The following is a 19,188-nucleotide window of genomic DNA, read 5'->3' as shown; positions in this document are numbered from 1 at the left end:
TTCCTGTAAAAGAAAGTATTCTTGTTAAAATGAAAAAAAAATTATTATTCTATGGGGCTCTACATTCTTGAAGGATACTGTTCCATTCCAATATAATACTTTACTGTGACATTATTAAAACCATACAAGGAAGAGAATGTCATATTAAAATATTGAAGAAATAAACAACTGGAAAGGAACTTAAATCATACCGTTTTCAGATTGCCACCATTTCTTTTCTCTGTCTGCTTCAAAACTTACAATGACATTCTCAATGGTGTGGCTGTTGGGTTGGGCGTACGGATCATATGGAAATCTAGAGTCACACATGAAGCATTTTTGTTCCCCCTGGAATACACCATCATTAAAATTAAAAATAAAAACTGGAATTACTTATTGTTAGTCTAAATTAAAGGCAAGCTGTACTTACTATATTTGTCTTCCAAACTGGCTAAAAATAAAAAGCAGAGGAAATAACAAGACATCAAAATTTCCATCAATAGGTGCCTAAGTACAATAACAAACTATACTATTACCTAAAATTTTATAAATTTATACATTTGGACTTAAAATGCAAATTTATGTAAAACTAATTTTCTGTCATATAAGAGGCAAAGGATCTGGAAGTTATTTTAAACTATACACAACTAACATGAAGAAATAAAAAACTGGAAATAGTCCTCTTAAAAGATCTTAGCGAATCAGAACTAGTTTCGCTCAGGATGTATTTTTTTTTTTTTGACAATCTCACTCTGTCACTGAGGCTGGAGTGCAGTGTTGCAGTCTCCTGGGTTCAAGAGATTCTTGTGCCTCAGTCTCCCAAGGAGCTAGGATTACAGGCACGCACCACCACACCCGGCTATTTTTTTGTATTTTTAGTAGAAACAGTGTTTCACCCTGTTTGCAAGGCTGGTCTTGAACTCTTGGCTTCAGGTGATCTGCCTGCCTGGGCCTCCCAAAGCGGTGGGATTATAGGTGTGAGCCACCACGCCCAGCCTGCTTAGGATAGATTTTTGAAGGTTACAACAGCAAAGACTGGCCTTTGAGCTTGCTTAATTTAATGCATCTACTTATAGCCATACTTGAAACTCCTAAGGGGCTCTACAAAGATTTCCAAAGGCCTGTCAGCGGCCTGCAGTTATTCCTGGCTAATACTCATGGGACTCTGAAGGAGCAATTGTGCAAAGCTTCCAGGAAGTGGGGGCTGATCATTATAAGCTTCTGTGCAGGAAATTGCCTACAACAGCATAGGTGCTCAGCTGGTGTTACTCAGTGCACATTGCTCGTATGTCTTAATTATGGCTCACAAAGCCCAGTATGATTTGGCCATGGCCACCTCTTTGCTTTTATGTCCACCTGGCTTTTCACTCACTTGACTCTGGCTACACTTGCTTCTTGCTATTTTTTAAGCACTTAGAGTCAGAAGAGCTCAAGCTGTTCTTCCTCCCAGCTATTCTTATCTCCTGGCTCCTTCCCTTCTTTCAGGCCTCTGTTTAAATGCCTTCACTTCAAAGAGCCTTTCCCCGACTACCCTATCTAAAATGCCACCATCTTTTCACCCCCATGGCCCTCTACCACTCTCTATCTTTTGTCCTACTTTCTATATTTCCTAAGCCCTTATCACTACTTGAGACTATATTATACAGTTGTTGGTTTATTGTCTTTCTCCATAATGGGAATCACAACCAAATGAGACAAGGACTTGGTTTTGTTTATTGCTGTATCCCCATTACCTAGAATAGTGTGTGGTACATAGTAGATGTTCAATAAAATTTATTGAATAAATGCAGGATGATTTTAAGGATTATTTCAGCTATAGTCTGTCAAAACAAATCAGCCCTTCAAGAGATTCATATAATGAGTGTATTTTAGCACCATTGGTCACTATAGGCCTTATTGTTCAAGAAAGCCAAAATGCCCTTTGAAAATTAAGGCAAAATTAATGCTAAATAAATTTTGCATAGGGGTAGGCTCATCCTAGTGACCAGTAGAAACTTGGTGATTTTATCAAAAGTGATAAAAATTCAAATAATTTCCAATAATACTATGGAAATTACTCAAGAAAATGTTTAATTTCAGGGCTGTGGGCCATTTTTTGATTAACATTTTAGAGGTATAATCTTTGATGAGGTTGGCTTCAGAGGATGCTTCATTGTGGCCACCAAATGTGAGTTCCATCTTGGATAGCTTGATAGGACAGTGTTGACTGGAAGCTTCTGAACAAAATGTTTTGGTTGGTAGCTCTTTCTTAGATAACAGATGGGGAAAAAAATTATCCTCCACGTTGCAGGAATGTTTGTCTAGACTAGTGGTCATAGCCCCTTCTATAATACACTTTGTCAGCCTGAAATAATTTGAGATTTTTTTCTAGCTCTAAGCTTTCTAAGATTTCTGTCATTCTCTAGACAAAAGAAGCCTCCACAGTTGGAGTTACTTCAATTTTTGGTGGTATAACTTTGAGATGTAAGAATACCAATTTCTGGCAGGGTGAGGTGGCTCATGCCTGTAATCCCAGCACTTTGGGAGACTGAGGTGTGTAGATCACAAGGTCAGGAACAAGACCATCCTGGCCAACATGGTGAAACCCCATTCTTTACTAAAATACAAAAAATTAGCAGGGCATGGTGGTGCTTGCCTACTCCACCAGTAGGTGGAGGCGGAGGTGAGAAGATCACCTGCCTGGGAGGTTGGGGCTGCAGTGAGCTGTGAACGTGCTACTCATGCCAGCCTGGGCGACAGAGTGACACTCTATCTCGAAAATAAATAAAGAGTTGAGAACCACTTCTTTGTCCAGAGCACCTGGACTTAGTAGTCACCTGCCGAGAGTTGAGCAGAACTTCCACCATGTAATTTCCTTGCACATGAAGATAATTTGCTTTCTTACACAAGTACTTCCCAAACTTAGAACAGTGCTACGCACCCAAGTATTGTCTCCACTTATTTATAATAATCACCTTTTACTAGAAACCAATTTGAATACAAAGCATTTCCCAGAGACTTAAACAAGTTGCTTTAAGTGAACAATACATGGAAAAGCCTGGACCACTAACATTAGGCTTATGTCCAACTTCCTTCCTGCACATCCTCTCATTTAAGCGGTGGACGTGATTACCTCAGGGTTTTCGGTAGGGACGATACTCAGATGACCTTGGATGCTTGTTCTGTTGCCAGTACATGGAGAGGAAAAGACACCTGAAAAGCTACTGATCCTTTTATAAAACTGATCTTTAAGGGGAAAAGGCACAAAAATATGTCCACATTGGGAATTTATGATTTTTAGACAGTACAACTTCCAAGTGGTATTATGATGTTGCTGTACTATCAACTCAGTTCTTCACCTCCTCTATCTCTAGCTAAGGCAGAGCAATGAGGACTCGTGTTCAGCACAATGGCAGCAGACCCTGGTGATCCTTAATCTTCATTAAATGAGTCAAATATGTTTGTTCTATGGGAGCGACTAAGGTAGCCAAGTATACCAGTAAATTTGTAGAAATTCCCTACAAAGACTGAACCAAAAAGACTTCACGTTTCATTCTGAGGGTAACAAGAAATGGAAATTAAGCAGATCTTCCTTATTTTGATTAGTCAAGGTTTCCTAGACTTTGAATTACATGAGAGTTGGCCTTCTTTACCTGTGGGTTCCATATTTGTGGATTCAACCAACCAAGGATTTAAAATATTTGGAGAAAAATAACAATAAAACAATAACAGGCTAGGCCTGGTGGCTTTGCCTATAATCCCAACAACTTAGGAGGCTGAGGTGGGAAGATTGCTTGAGGCCAGGAGTTCGAGACCAGCCTGGGCAACACAGTGAGACTCTGTCTCTAAAAAAACAAAATTAAAATTAGCCAGGTGTGGTGGTACATGCCTGTATTTTTAGCTACTTCAGAGGCTGAGGTACACTCCAGCCTGGGCAATAGGGTGAGACCCCTGCCCCTAATGAAATAAAAAATAAAAATAACAATAAAACAATAAAAATAACACAAATTTTAAGATGTAGTGTAACAATTATTTATATAACATTTATATTATATTAGGTATTACAAGTAATCTAGAAATTATTTAAAGTACAGGGGAGGATACATGTCAATACTATGCCATTTCGGAGCAGGGACTTGAGCATACGCAGATTTCGGTGTTGAGGGGAAGGGTCCTGGCACCAATCTCCCTTGGATACTGAGGGACAACTGCACCAGTGTCTCCATTATTTAGGAAGAAATGTTGTCTTCTTCGTTAATGTCTGAGTAGCCCCAGATGTACCTGAACAAATCTACGCCCTTGATTAAATAATGACCCATCAAATAAACAAGGCGCCAACCTACCTCCAGGTAACTGAGAATGCAGTATTTCTGGGCTCTGCTCAGCCCACAGGTAGAAGAAGCCGTAAGCTGTGTGTTGCGGCCCACCAGGAGATCGCCAGTGGTGGGATGACAGGCACCCCTGTTGCAGTCATCTTGAGCTTCCAAGTAACTGAGCCACCCTTGAACACAACGGAAACAGCTTACACAGAAGGCAGTCTAAGAATAGCACAGGGCCCGCAGAAACAACTGGTTAAACTGGTAAGTTATATTATTTATTTAGCACTGACCAAAGATGTATCAGAATTTTAAGTTTATTAATAAATGATAAATGGTCCCTACTTTGCTTGCTAGGTGGCATGAGGTATAGTAACTCTTGGAGTCTCAGTTTTTTCAAAATACAGATTTGGATTAAAGATAAATACTAAAATGTGTTGAACTGAATTCCATATCAGCAGGATTCTCCATCAAAAAGAGATGCCGAAAACAGTACCTTTGAAAGATACTGCATTCTGTATCGCTCTCCTAGATATTACCATGGACATCCACATATGAAAGTCTGAGAAATGCTTCCATGAAAAAAATAAAACGAACAAATCAAACCTCTTTAGAGTTGTTTAGTTTAGCATTTCCCAAATTTATTTCACCATGAAAAGCACTGTTCATTCAAATCAGGTTAACATTTTGTGCAATACGAGAAAAACACTTGGGAAATGCTAAACTCAATTTCCTTTAAGTGTCTTCCAGTATTAGAAACCCTCTGAATTTTGCCAGGGCAAACTGGCTCATGCCTGTAAATCTCGGTGCTTGGGAGACTGAGGTGGGAGGACTGCTGGAAATCAGGAGTTCAAGACTAGCCTCCTCAACATAGTGAGACTCCATCTTCACAAAAAATCAAAAGAAATTAGCCAGGTGTGGTGGTGCATGCTTGTAGTCCCAGCTACTCAGGAGGCTGAGGCAGGAGGATCGCTTGAGCCCAGGAATTTAAGCCTGTAGTGAGCTATAATTGTGCCATTGCACTCCAGCCTGGGCGACAGAGCAAGACCCTATCTCATAAGCAAAACCAAAAACAATCCCATCATTTTGGAAGTGGGGAGGTCAACATGTCTTACTTAGAGATTGAATTTAAAGTTAAATCTCAGGAATTAAGTTATAAATCCGTATACTCCAGAAAATTTCATAAATTACCTATATAGTACAGTATACATGGTTTTGTGTAGACAAATCCTAACATAACATTTGAGAACCATCAAGTTAGATAAAGAAGGAAACAAAGGAAGCACTATGTGCAAATGAGCAAGCATTCCAATCATTCTGAGTTAAGATAGCTGTTAAATATCTGTATGGGCACGAGGGGTGAGTAGGGTCATCTGAAATATTTCTTCCCTGCAGGGTTTGTTCCATCATGTTATCTATTACACTTTGATAAGCAATAATTTATTAATGGATTTGTTAATTGTTGGGAAGACTGAATAAAACAAAGTGGAATCTTACTGGGGGTTAAGATCTAAAGTTAACACACACAAAGTTAAACATATATATAATGAAACTTTACTGTAGTATTTTGTGGGTAGCTACTTATGTTACAGGAAAGGGGTCCCAATCCAGACCTCAAGTGAGGGTTCTTGGACCTCGTGCAAGGAAGAATCAGGGTGAGTCCATACAGTAGAGTGAAAGCAAGTTTATTAGGAAAGTAAAGGAAGAAGAGAATGGCTACTCCATAAACAGAGCAGCCCCGAGGGCTGCCGGCTGTCCATTTTTACAGTTATTTCTTGATGGTACTCTAAACAAGAGTGGTTTATTCATGCCTCCCCCTTTTAGACCATATAGGGTAAGTTCCTGATGTTGCCATGACATTTGTAAACTGTCATGGCGCTGATGGGAGTGTAGCAGTGAGGACGACCAGAGGTCACTGTAGTAGCCATCTTGGTTTTGATGGATTTTGGCTGGCTTCTTTACTGCAACCCATTTTATCAGCAGGGTCTTTATGACCCATATCTTGTGCGGACCTGCAATTTCATCCTTTGACTTAGAATGCCTTAACCATCTGGGAATGCAGCCCAGTAGGTTTCAGCCTCATTTTACCCAGATGGAGTTGTTCTGGTTCACATGCCTCTGATATTTATAGAAATAGTTTTATTTCTTTTTTTAAAAAAACTATATATGAAACGGACAGTGTAGTTTTATTGTTAATTCAATTAAAGCATGAGAATCCTGCTTGATTCTGGAGGCCAAATCTAAGCACTAGTTTTCTCTTTATTGCAATTCAAAATGATAGTGATAATTTTGTAGATGTAAAATGGCCTCTAGATGGAAGGGCAGAGAACCTAGAATGGCCAAAACATTTTGAAAAAGAAAATTAAAGGTGAAAGAATAGCTCTTCCCAATATGAAGGCTTACTATGCTGCAATATAGAAGAGACTGCGATACTGGCAGAAGAACAGACACATAGATCAATGGAACAGAATGGAGAAGCCAGAAATAGACCAACACAAATACGTCCAACTGATTTCTGAGGTGTAAATGCAACTCAATGGAGGAAGAATAGCCTTGTTAATAAATGGTGCTGGGGCAATTGGATCCACAGGCAAAAAAAGAAAGAAAGAAACAAAAAGAAAAAATGAACTGTAAGTAAAACCTCACATCTTATATTAATATTAATTAAAATTGAGCATAGACTTAAATGTAAAATGTGAAACTATAGAGTTATTAAACATATAAAACATAGGAGGAAATCTTGCATTTAGGGCTGGGTGAATAATTTTTAGAATTGTCAACAAAAACATGATCCATACAAGGGGAATTTAGAAAATTGGACCTTGTCAAAATACTTGCAAATCACATATCCAACAAAGCTCTTATACTCAGAATTTAATAAGAGCTTTCAAAACCCAACATTAAAAAAAAATGATCAAATGAGCAAATGGCAAACAACATGAATGGAACATTTTACTGAAGAAGATACACAGATGGCAAATAAACACATGAAAGGAGGTTCAACATCATTAGCCACTGGGGAAATGCAAATCAAATCACAATGAGATATCACTACACACCGATCAGAATAGCAAAGATAAAAATAGTGATAACAGGAGATGCTAGAAACAATGTGAAGATCCGGCATACATTGCTGGTGGGAATGAAGAATGGTACAGGCACTCCCGGGAAGAGTATGGTAGTTTCTTACAAAACTAAGCAGGTGCTAATCATGCAACTCAGCAAGGGAACTCTTGAGTATTTATCCCAGAGAAATTACAACTTACGTTCACACAAAAACTATATACAAATGTCCACAGCATCTTTATCTGTAATGATCAAAAACTGGAAACAACCCAATGTCCTTCATTGGGTGAAGGGTTAAATCAAATGTGGTAGGTACATCTGTACCATGGAACCTAGCAAAAAAAAGTAGTGAACCACTGATATAAGTTACAACTTGGATGTATCTCAAAGGAATTGCACGGAGTGAAGAAAAGGTTATATACTGCATAATTCTATTTGTATCACAGTATTAAATGACAAAATTATAGAGATAGAGAACAGATTAGTGGTTGTCAAGGGTTAGGAAGGCAGGGAGGGAGGGAGGTGGATGTGGCTATAAAAGAGTAGTACTAGGAATCCTTGAGGTGGTGGAACTGTTCTGATCTTGGTGATGAAATGACATAGAGTCAAATATACACATAAACGAATACATGTATAACTGGTGAAATCTGAATAAGGCCTGTGAATGACATCAGTGTTGATTTCCTGGTTGTGATACTGTGCTGTAGTTACATAGAATGCATGACTGAGAGAAATTGAGTGAAGGGTTGTTTCTTAACAACTGTGTGTGACCTTACAATTATTTCAAAATAAAAAGTAAAAGAGGCAAACAATCCCCAACTTCATCAGCCTCTGGATGGTAAACCAAGCAACTCACAGACTCTAAAAACACACACATGCCATGTTCTAGCTGCTCTTACACACTTTATTCTTGAGACACGAAAATTTTTGCCAAGTCTTATTTGAGTAGACAGGAGTGAGAGGGCTGGGCCTATAATAAAAAATAATTATGATACAGTGAAATGAGCTTGGTTTCTTCTCAGTTTTCTCCATTTAAAAAATATAATAAAATAATCTTTTCATGAACTTGTTTTACATTTAATGGGTTTCTTTCCTTCAATTTGACCTCCAAAATAGCCTACATGGTTATTGAAAAAAACATGTTCTTTCTCTTATGTACACGTTATTCATATGAACTATTCTATTAATCTGCTCATTTTGTGATTATCAGGCATGAAACATACATAGATCATAAGTTCTACAGCTAAGAATATGATAATGTCTCCACCCAAACAAGTCACTAAATGACACTTTGAACAGAAAATTTTCTATTCTCGACCTCATTGCAAAGATTATTATTCTAAAGCAAAGGTACAATATTTCTTTCCCTTTCTCTGAGATAGCTATGTGAAGAAAGCTAGCTCCATCAGACACTTGCTTTTTTGTGGTATAATAAATGGTTAATGCAGACTTTAATTTACCCAGCAATCCACATTCATGTTTATTTTTATTTTCTGGAATTGACATCTAGGATAAATAGCTATTCAGAAGTTTGGACTCCAATAGACCAAAGATTTTTAAAGACAAGGTCAAGTATAACATTTCCGTTGATGTTACATGTGAATAAACTAAGATTTCCCTTCCAGGGATTTATTCTTTTAGACAAGTTCAATCCTGAATCATATTTACTTGGAATTGTTGCCTTAGAGATTTAACATGTTTTTATAACCTGACTTGGTCAAACTTATTTTGATCAGAATTTTTTTTTCAAAAAATATATTCCAGGACTTAGGGAAATTGAACTATTATTCCTGTAGTATTATACATGCGAATATAAACTTCTTGTCTAAAATATTTGGCAAAAAGTGACTAGAAATGTAAATAGTTAAAGTTTCATGCCTGAACATAGCCTGAGCAATATCCTTCCCGGACTGAAGTTTCCAAATGCCAGATCACATTAGCAACGGGTTGGAATTAATTCAGAGAATAAAAATGTTTATATCTTTTGACAATCAACACGTTCCTCAAAAATGACACAACCTGAAAACAGAATGCAATTCAAAATGAATTTAGGAGATTTGGTCATTTAAAGAAAATATATGGTAAATTTTCTGTAAAGGATTGTTTTCTAGAAATTACTATTACTATATAATTTATCTAGTATTTCTGCATAATGTCATAATTTTCTCAAACACATGAGATGCTTTCTCATACTTTAGAGTTTACATCAGAGCTTCAGAGGATGTAAGCACACATGTTTATATGCTCATGCAGATTATAATGGGTGAGAAAAATACTAAGAATGCATGTAGATAAGTTTTGCACTTTGCGTGAGGTTCCCAAAACCTGTGGGGCTGTGCACTTTTTATGACTATTTCTCCTTATATTGCTCAGTCAGAAGGCAAAACTGTTTAAATGTGCTGCAGTATTTATATAAATGTCTATGTTCAAACTATCAATGGGAAAATGCCCGAGCTGATGATATGTGGCTAAGCTGTTTGGGAGTTTGACTATAGGCAACTCTGGAGGTTTGGTTTAGGTCAGGGCAAGCTTAGATACGGAAATGTACGACTGATTGCAATGAGGCCTTTTCTGCCCAAGCTAATTTAGTTTAGAAGATTCCTTCTCTAGAGAGAGGGGTCCCCTAATTGAGGAGGGCTCTCTCAGCAACTGTGGAGCACTTTTGAACTTTTGCAAGATGTCAATAAGCTATTCTATATAAAGGCTGGGGAGAAGGTGGAGTGATCCTCAGGGGTCCCTTCTGATTTTGGATATAGGTTTAGTTTCAAAGAGACCATGTAAGGCAGATGCAGGCTAAAATAACTATTTTTCTGACAGAGACCATATCTAAGCCTCACAGTCCTGGGATGTGGAGGATGAACTGAGGGTTCCAGATGAATCACAAATTTCTGCTCCCACTGGCCTGAGGCTCACCTCTCCAAGGCAGGGGATTTTCAATAGAGAACAACTGAGTGCTTGCCATCCCGACCATTATCAGCAAATCTAACTGGGAAATTACCTCAGGGTTGGAAAATTACAAAGAAAAAATAAAGGTGAGATTCTGAAAGTGTGCTGTCATGAAGAAATTCAGCATAAATCTTTGAAGTGAAGATTCTAAGCAATCTAGTTAGTGCTCGGTAACCAAAAGCAGGTCTGTTTTCGATGTAGAAAAGTCAGATCAAAGAGTTGGAAACATCTCTATGATTAATGCAAATCATTCTCAGCTTATTAAAGACAGCAGAAGCATGGAGAATTTAGCCTTTTAGCTTAGAGCTGCTGCTTACTTAGAAGAGGGAATTTTGCCTGTAACTTCTTTGTAAGACTTCATTTCTGAGACAAGTGTTACATTGAAAGCATAGCTATTTAAAAGAAAATTACATCCACTGTATTTGTAAATTAAGACTCTGAAACTTTTCTCTGTTCCTTAATATTTTACTTTACTTACTTATCTGCAGATGATAACATTCCATTAAAAAGTGATAGAAGCAGCTGTATGTGGATACTAAACATGTTGGAGTGGAATTTTTCAGTTGCTTGACACAATTACACAACAGAAAAGCTACACAAGCAGTTAGCGCTATAGAAGAAAGAAGTAAATATATTTAAAAATGATTTCTACTACAAATTTTAGGACAATACAAGCAGAAAATAGATTTTGACAATGAATACTCACCAAGGTGCAAAAATAGGGTCAGTTGAAATTGCATTCTTTTGTGAGGAAATGAATAAGTTCAATTCTGCTGGGCTAAAAAAAAAAAGGTGAAAGTCAATCACTGATAGAAGAAATAATTGCCATCATCATATTATGTAAAAGTGCTCAATATCATCATCGAATGGTTCTTACGCTCCTGAGATACCAAATATCCACCCTGTCCAGTTCCTCAAAAAATAAGAGTGCATAAACATTTTAACAAGTAGTTGTTTGCTCTTCACGTTTGCCAGTTTTTAAAATCACAGAATTCAATGGCTTGTGGGAAATAAGAGGAAATATAATTTCCTTTGCATATTTTAATTTTAACTTGCTTTTTGCCCATTCTTATTTAGAAACTTTTTCTTCTAAAAATCACACAGTTAATTCATACTCATTATAGAAAAAGTAGAATATTCAGACAGGCAAAATAAAGAAAAATATCACCTATATTACCACCCCCAGTGGGCCATGATTACGCCATTGTACTCCAGCGTGGGCAACAGAGCAAGACACTGGGGATGGAGGGAGACCCCTCTCTCAAGGGCCTTTTCTTCATATTTTTTCCTTGTATGAATAATTTTCAAAAATAATATCACATTGTTTGCTTATTTCAATTAACACATTCCAGACATCTTTCTGTACTAACAAATGCATTTGTAATTGGTGATATTTTATCAAGATTGAAATCACCTTGTGTCTCCTATAAAACAAATTTGTGGTTTTATTTGTAGATTTGGCCATGGCCCATGACGGAGAGGCCTCCCTCCATCCCCAACTTACCACTGAAGAGAGTTCTGATCTGGAGTGGCGTACATATGCACCTCAGTGGGTCAGGAGAAAAGATGGTAAACTTTACATTTTTTTTTCTTTTTTTGAGACAATTTCTCATTCTGTTGCCCAGGCTGGAGTGCAGTGGCACAATGGTGGTCCACTGCAGCCTTGGCCTCTTGGGCTCAAGCCGATCCTCCTGCCTCAGTCTCCCCAGAAGCTAAGACTATAGGCATGTGCCAGCATACCCAGCTAATTTTTATTTTTTGTACAGATGGACTCTCACTGTGTTGTCCAAGATGGACACCAGCATTTTTAATTACTGCATAGTATTACTCTGAATGTAGAAACTAGAATTTATTAAACGAATTCTCTATTGGTTGATGTGTACTTAGTTTATAATATTTTCCTATTGTAAATATTTCTGCTAAATGCTTTCTTATAACCTTAATTATTCACTACGATATAGTAAATAGTAGACATAACGGGCCAAAGAGTGTATGTGTCCGTGTGTATATAACCATATGTATATACAAAGATGATATGCATGCACATACACATGCATATATACAAATATATATACTACATATATATGGGTGTATAAAGCTTTTGAGGTCACTGTCAAACTACCATGCAGAAAGTTTGTCCCAGTTTACACTCTTACAACAGCCTGCAAGAACTGCTAACGTGAGCCCTTACCAACATGGAGTATTATTTTTAAATATTTGTCAGTTTAAAACACAAAAAAAAGCCTCATTATAATTTTATTTAAATAGTAGGAAGTATAAAAATTTATTCCATATATTTTCAAGTGAGACTATTTTTCACATTCTATCCTTCAAGGCTTTTCCTGGTGAATCCCTTGTTTATCCTCCTACTCCCATATCCCCAATCCCACCATGCTCACACTCCCTGCTCTCCAACCTTAGCACTCCACTTTGTTTTCTGAACCTTCTTCTCAAGCTGTTTCCTTTGCCTTGAATGCCAGCCTCCTAAGCCCAAATGTCAGCCACCCTATGAAGTCTTTTTTTTTTTGAGATGGAGTTTTGCTCGTGTTGCCCAGGCTAGAGTGCAATGTCGCAATCTTGGCTCACCACAACCTCTGCCTCCCAGGTTCAAGCAATTCTCCTGCCTCAGCCTCCTGAGTAGCTGGGATTATAGTCAAGAGCCACCACACCTAGCTAATTATGTATTTTTAGTAGAGACAGGGTTTCTCCATGTTGGTCAGGCGGGTCTGGAACTCCTGACCTCAGGTGATCTGCCTGCCTCGGCTTCCCAAAGTGCTGGGATACAGGCATGAGCCACCATGCTCAGCCCCTATGAATTCTTTTTGGGGTGTTTTGCAATGCCTGATTTTAGGCAAATATTCCATTCTGTGATTCAGGCTCTTTATGAAGCCTAGGGTTCACTTTGGCAGTCCAATACCAGCAAATGACTCACTGAGAAAATCCTCCCACAGTATCTCCATCAGAATGAGCTCTACCCGTTAGAAAAATCTGCAATCTTGGGCTAATGGCCTTATTAAAAATTGTGAAGACCTATAGGAGAATCCAGGTTGCAGCTGTAGGAAAGTGCATTCTGTATAGGCAATCTGAACCTATAGGCACTTTTTCTAGGTGGTACTTTATTATTGCTTTTTTCTCACAGGCAAGCCAGGAGCTTGGCTTCTGGTCAGCCACCCAGCTACACTTTTGATAAACGAAATCTCTAATCCTGATGCTGTCCTGGATTTAGAACTCCTGCCCATGTGCTTCATTCTGTCTGGAAATGCAGAATGATTGGCAATATGGTCATTTATTTAATAAGAAAGGGCAGTATTAGCAAAGTTTGAAAATATGGTTCTCTATAACCAAAGAAACTAAATTCAGTGAGATGATGATCTCGGTGGATAGCCTACGATTCAGGGCTTATAATAATCTAGGCTCTGAGTTGCTGGGGTGAAGTGCTACATAGGAAATATTATAGCATTCCTACTTCTTTCCATTGGAGAACCCGTTCACAGCGCAGAGTCCAAAGCAAAAGATTGTTTCCAGCTACAAATCATGGGCTAATCTCTTCCCACACTGGACAGGTGGGAGGGAAGCAGAGTGCAGAATTCACTGGACTCAGATTTAGAAAGAAAGGAGGTGGGCTGGGCGCAGTGGCTCACTCCTGTAATTCCAACACTTTGGGAGGCCGAGGCAGGCGGATCACCTGAGGTCAGGAGTTCCAGACCAGCCTGGGCAACATGGTGAAACTCCATCTCTACTAAAAATACAAAATTAGCCGGGCATGGTGGTGCATGCCTGTAATCTCAGCTACTCAGGAGGCTGAGGCAGGAGAATTGCTTGAACTTGGAAGACAGAAGTTGCGATGAGCTGATATCGTGCCATTGCACTCCAGCCTGGGCAACAAGAGTGAAACTCTGTCTCAAAAAAAAAAAAAGAAATAAAGAAAGGGAGTGGAACTATAATGCTGAGTGCAGGAGTAAAGAACAAGTGGAATGCCTTTTGCAGAGCATTCGGGGAACAAATCTTCCTTAGTATCACAGTTCACCACATTTCTATGATAAAAATGAATTGCTGAAAATTTCCTCAGTCCATATGGGAATTCTCTTCAAGGAACAACAAAGGGCATGGTACAAGAAATAGACTTCCCAGTATATATCAGCCAGGTTTAAAAATGACCTGCCCCAGAGAATTGCCTGAACCCAGGAGGCGGAGGTTGTGGTGAGCCGAGATCGCACCATTGCACTCCAGCCTGGGTAACAAGAGAGAAACTCTGTCTCAAAAAAAAAAAAAAAAAAAAAAATGACCTGCCCCAAAGGAGCAGGAGGAGGAGTCAGAAGCAGATCCTAAATTGAACTAGAAGAGATACCATTCCCTCACTGATAACTGGTTAAGGATTATGACAGTTGCTTTGTGAAGAGATAACTGATAGAATCACACAGCTTGCCAATAATTCCATGAGATCTGCAAGCCACAGCCCTGGATGCAACTGACAAACATTTGAGAAGATATTTTTAATGACTTCCTTTTTGAAATATTTAGTTTTCATTGTGGCAGAAATACACCTAACAGAAAATTGACCATCTTAATCATTTTTACCTGTACAGTTCTTTAGTGTTAATTACATTTACGTTGTGTGTAACCAAGCTCCAGAACATTTTTCATCTTGCAAAACTGAAACTCTGTATCCATGAAACAAGAAGTCTTCCTGTCTCCCTGAATCCCCTGGCAGCTTCCATTCTACTTTCTGTCTGTATGGATTTGACTACTCTAAGTACGTAATATATGTAGAATCATCTAAGTATGTAATATATGTAGACTCATACAATATTTGTCTTTTTCGTGACTGGCCTATTTCACTTAGGATAATGTCCTAAAGGTTCATCCATGTTGTAGAATGTGTCAGAATTTCTTTCCCTTTTAAGGCTGAATAATATGCCATTGTATGTACCTGAGAGATTTTAAACCACCAATGAATGCTCAGGCCCAACTGGGGCTAATTAAGTCAGGATCTCGGGGGTGGGACCCAGGTGTCTCTGTGTGTAAGATGCTCCCTAGGGAATTCTGAGATGTAGCCAGTGTTGAGAACCACTGATGGCTTGCAAACACCTCAAACTCATTAATTTGTCCCTCACACTGGCTCTGCTCCTGGATTCCCTTCTAAGAGCAGGGCATAACTCAGTGTTTCCAAACTACTGCACATTTAAATCACCGGGTTTGTTTTTTTTTTTTTTTTTTTTTAATCCTGCTTCCTGGGTCACACTCCATACCAGTTAAGCCACAATATCTGGGATAAGGTCCTGGCATCAGTATTTTTGAGGATTTCAGGTGATTCCAATGGGCAGCAAAATTTGAGACCCACGGCATAACCATGGATCAACTGTCTCAGACTAGAAACTTGAGGGATACCTTTGATTCCTCCTTTTCTCACCCTTCAAATCTAAACTCTCATCAAGCTCATTTGCTCTTATCTCCTTACACCGTGGTTCTCCAAATGTGGTCCATGGACTTAATAAGGTTACCAATTCATCCTGGTTTGCCTGGGACTTTTCTGATTTTCTTATTGCAAATCCCCAGGTTCTGGAATCTCCCTCAGTCCCAGGCAAAGCTACATGGTTGGTCACCCTACCAGATGAGCAGCACCAACATCACATGGAAATGCCAATGATCAGGGCCTAGCCAGGGACCTACTGATTCATAGACTCTGGGATGGGGCTCAGCATGCTGCTATGTGCCCTCCAGGTGAGTCTGATGAATGCTCAAATTTGAGAACCACAGTCCTAAGCAACTCCCAAGTGTTTGCACTATAAAGATTGGAGTTGCTGCTACTACTAGGGATGACAGCTAACATTTAATGAGAACGTGCTCTGCAGTGGGTGCATTCCTGCCTGCATGGTCCATGAGGTCTGTGGTGTTGGGGTGAGTACAGGACATCTGGTAATGTGTGCAGACACTTTTGGCTGTCATAATAAGAGAGGAAGATGCTGCAAGGCAGACACACCTGACAGCAATAACTTAAGCAGACCCTGAGAATGACCTGTGGTCTAAAAGGAATGTGTTTGGAGTTCCAAGCTAAGGAATCCGGGAATAGCCAACCTGAAGATTCATTCCTTATCTCTCAGGAACATCTGAACCCCTGGCCCATTCCATGGGACACAGGCCATCCAGGGGGTTGAGGCCCTTTGTTTTGGTTTAAATGAAGGTTGCCAGGTGGAGGTTGTTAGAGGGAGGGTGCTCAGTGAAAATGCTATATGAACTGCATGTTATTTTACAAGCGGGAGTGGCTCTCCAGTCCAGCCTTACATACAGACACTGGTCTGCCCTGTATGTGAATTCCCTCAATAAACCCTCTGTCTTGTTCACTGGCTCCAGGTCCCTTCTTCGGCTTCTCAAACATGGTGCTGTCCCTACTGAAGTCAACAGGATTCTGGCACAACAGATGCTACTGGCATTGAGTGTGAGAGGCCAGGCATGCTGCTAAATATTCTACAATGCACGGGACAGTCCTGGTCCCCACAACAAAGAATGAATCATCCTAAAATATCAATAGCGCTGAGCTTGAGACACTTTCTAAGTGGCTTCAGTGCCCTTGACCACCGTCCTGATTATCTCAGCCTTTATTTCCCAAAATCGCTCACCTCTAGTCTTCCTCCCCATTTTCCATTTCTTATTTTAGGTGAGCTAAGTTCCAAACTAGATAAGTATTATAATGAATCTGGCAACTTCTAGAAGTTCTGTTATCTGAAATCACCTACCCAGTCATTATAAAACCCACAGCTGCACATATAGCACAATTTCAGAAAATGTGGTAACCCCATCCATACCTTCCTTCATCAAACTGTAAGTTTAATGGGCACTGCTTTCCTGGTTGGTTTACCAAGGCTGATATTGTGAAGCCTCTCAGGGGCTACATGGCACTTTTTTCTTGTTAAATTTATCAGTGAGTTTTAGTAATATATGTAAAAGTCATTGAGACTAATAAAATATTATCCCTTCTTTGGATGAGATGTATATAAATATATTTCCAAAGGCACTGGATGCACTTTAGTAACTATTTAATGAATGCTGCTAGATGACACTGGGCTTCAAATGTGTTACGTGTTGCAATCAACAGTGAAATCCATTAGACTGACAACTTTCTGGCATTGCTAATTGATTTAATTTACCGACCACTCACATATCATCCGTTCTCACTTGAAGGCTGCATCCTGTCCAACATCTTGTCAAAGAGTTCACTCTTTTTTGTCAAAACAATTTGGATGAGACAGATGAAAAGAAAAGGGGTATGTGGTGCCCAGTTGCCCAGCTCCTAGACCCACAGGTGGATTGTGTTTAATAAGAGCCTCTCTGCAGGAAAGATATGGATTCCACTCCTGTTTCTACTACAGCGCCTTTCTTCTGCAAACTGTACAGTACTTTATAACACAGAAGATAATTATAAATACATTTATATTAGTCCTTAAGACTTTTTCTGGCACACAAATAATTTTATGCATTTAAAGTGACAGTTCTCAGAAATCTGATATTTAACTTCCCCTTGTCTAATTTTTTTTCCATGTTATATCATAGAAAAAATGTTATGTCAGGACTCATTAGATATTTCAACCATTTTGCCTGCATTTCATCATAGTAAGGAATGCAGAATACAGAACTGTAAAGTTTACTTTTTTTTTTTTTTTTAGAGACAGATTCTCGCTGTGTTGCCAAGGCTGGAATACTGTCAGTGGTGCAATCTTGGTTCACTGCAACCTCAGCCTCCTATGCTTAAGCAGTCCTCCCACCTCAGCCTCCTGAGTAGCTGGGATTACAGGCATGTGCCACCATGGCTGGAAAATTTTTGTAGAGATGGGGTTTTGCCATGTTGCTTAGGCTGGTCTGGAACTCCTGAGCTCAAGCAATCTGCCTGCCTCGGCCTCCCAGAGTGCTGCGACTACAGGCATGAGCCACCATACCCGGCCAAGTTTACTTTTCATTTAGTTATAGCAGACATGCTTTTCTTAAAACAATATTTACACGTATCCAGAATAGTAACAAAATATTTTGAAAGTCATAATGCATTTAAACATTTTATAAACTGTCGTAAGTTTTATGATCATAACAAAAACAAACGTTCGCTGAAAACACAACTAATAAAATGGTGCATTTCAACACTACATAATTTAAAGCTTCCTTCAAGGTACAGTAAGGCTCAAGTTGTTGGCTTTATCTCACAACACACTAACATCAGTTTTCCCATTGGGTAGTGTTTTGTTACAATAACCTTATGTATAAGTGTCATTGGATTATCATTCTGTAAAAATAATAGTAATCTATGCGTTTTTATACTCCATCTCTTACTTTATGCCAACTCCATTTACCCCCCAAATTCTGATACTTTCATTTAATCCATAAAAATGCCAATTTGCCAGTAAGAGAGCAGGAAAGACTTACCTCCACTCTTTGTGAAGAGGCACAGGCAGCAAATGGGGCATGTGAAGACACACCTAGAAGTTAGAGCCAGTTTATGCAGAAAACGTTCTCCCCGAGGCACCTAAAGGTAGGAAAAAAAGATTAGAGGTATTCTAACACCTGTCAAAAATGTGATTTTTGAAGTAATTTACCTTAAGTTTTCACACACACACACACACACACACACACACACACACACAGGGAAATAGAGCTCAATTTTACAGCGAATATTTTTCTTGTTTTCTCCAAAACCAGTTTTAATTGCCAGGGATAATGCACAGATATTTTGTTCCCTGTTTTATTTATTTTTTTCTGGTTCAGGTTTTAGTGGTCATTTTCAGACAGGTTGAGACTTACCAGCTATAAAATGTGCAGAAATAGACGGGACTGTTTCTTAGAAACACGAAACCCCTGACCCCACCGCAATCTACCTCCACGGGGACCAGGTGGAATAGCTTCAGCTGGTTTCTCAAGG

General features: G+C 39.0%; 1 protein-coding gene across 3 annotated transcripts in view; it reads right to left on the bottom strand.

Annotated features, from left to right (window-relative positions):
* Window positions 1-19,188, bottom strand: part of LAMB4 (laminin subunit beta 4) — a 116,476-nt gene that overhangs the window by 93,131 nt on the left and 4,157 nt on the right. Inside the window, exons 1-5 of one of the 3 annotated variants that reach the window (XM_064364280.1) lie at window positions 18,702-18,744; window positions 17,041-17,042; window positions 10,993-11,064; window positions 4,302-4,459; window positions 192-327 (exon numbers count right to left, since the gene is read on the bottom strand). In XM_064364280.1, coding sequence (XP_064220350.1) covers window positions 192-327; window positions 4,302-4,459; window positions 10,993-11,026 — 328 coding nt within the window. In that variant the 5' untranslated portion in view covers window positions 11,027-11,064; window positions 17,041-17,042; window positions 18,702-18,744. Of the gene's footprint in view, window positions 1-191; window positions 328-4,301; window positions 4,460-10,992; window positions 11,132-17,040; window positions 17,043-18,695; window positions 18,796-19,188 lie in introns of those variants that run through there. The other 2 variants (XM_064364296.1, XM_064364299.1) reach the window with 2 other exon arrangements.

This window comes from Aotus nancymaae, unplaced genomic scaffold, assembly GCF_030222135.1.
Source record: "Aotus nancymaae isolate 86718 unplaced genomic scaffold, 86718_ANA_hifiasm-v0.15.2.pri h1tg000002l, whole genome shotgun sequence".
In the NCBI taxonomy this organism is placed as follows: domain Eukaryota; kingdom Metazoa; phylum Chordata; class Mammalia; order Primates; family Aotidae; genus Aotus; species Aotus nancymaae.
The sequence above is the reverse complement of the archived record's forward strand: the minus strand, read 5'-3'. Positions and strand labels throughout refer to the sequence as shown.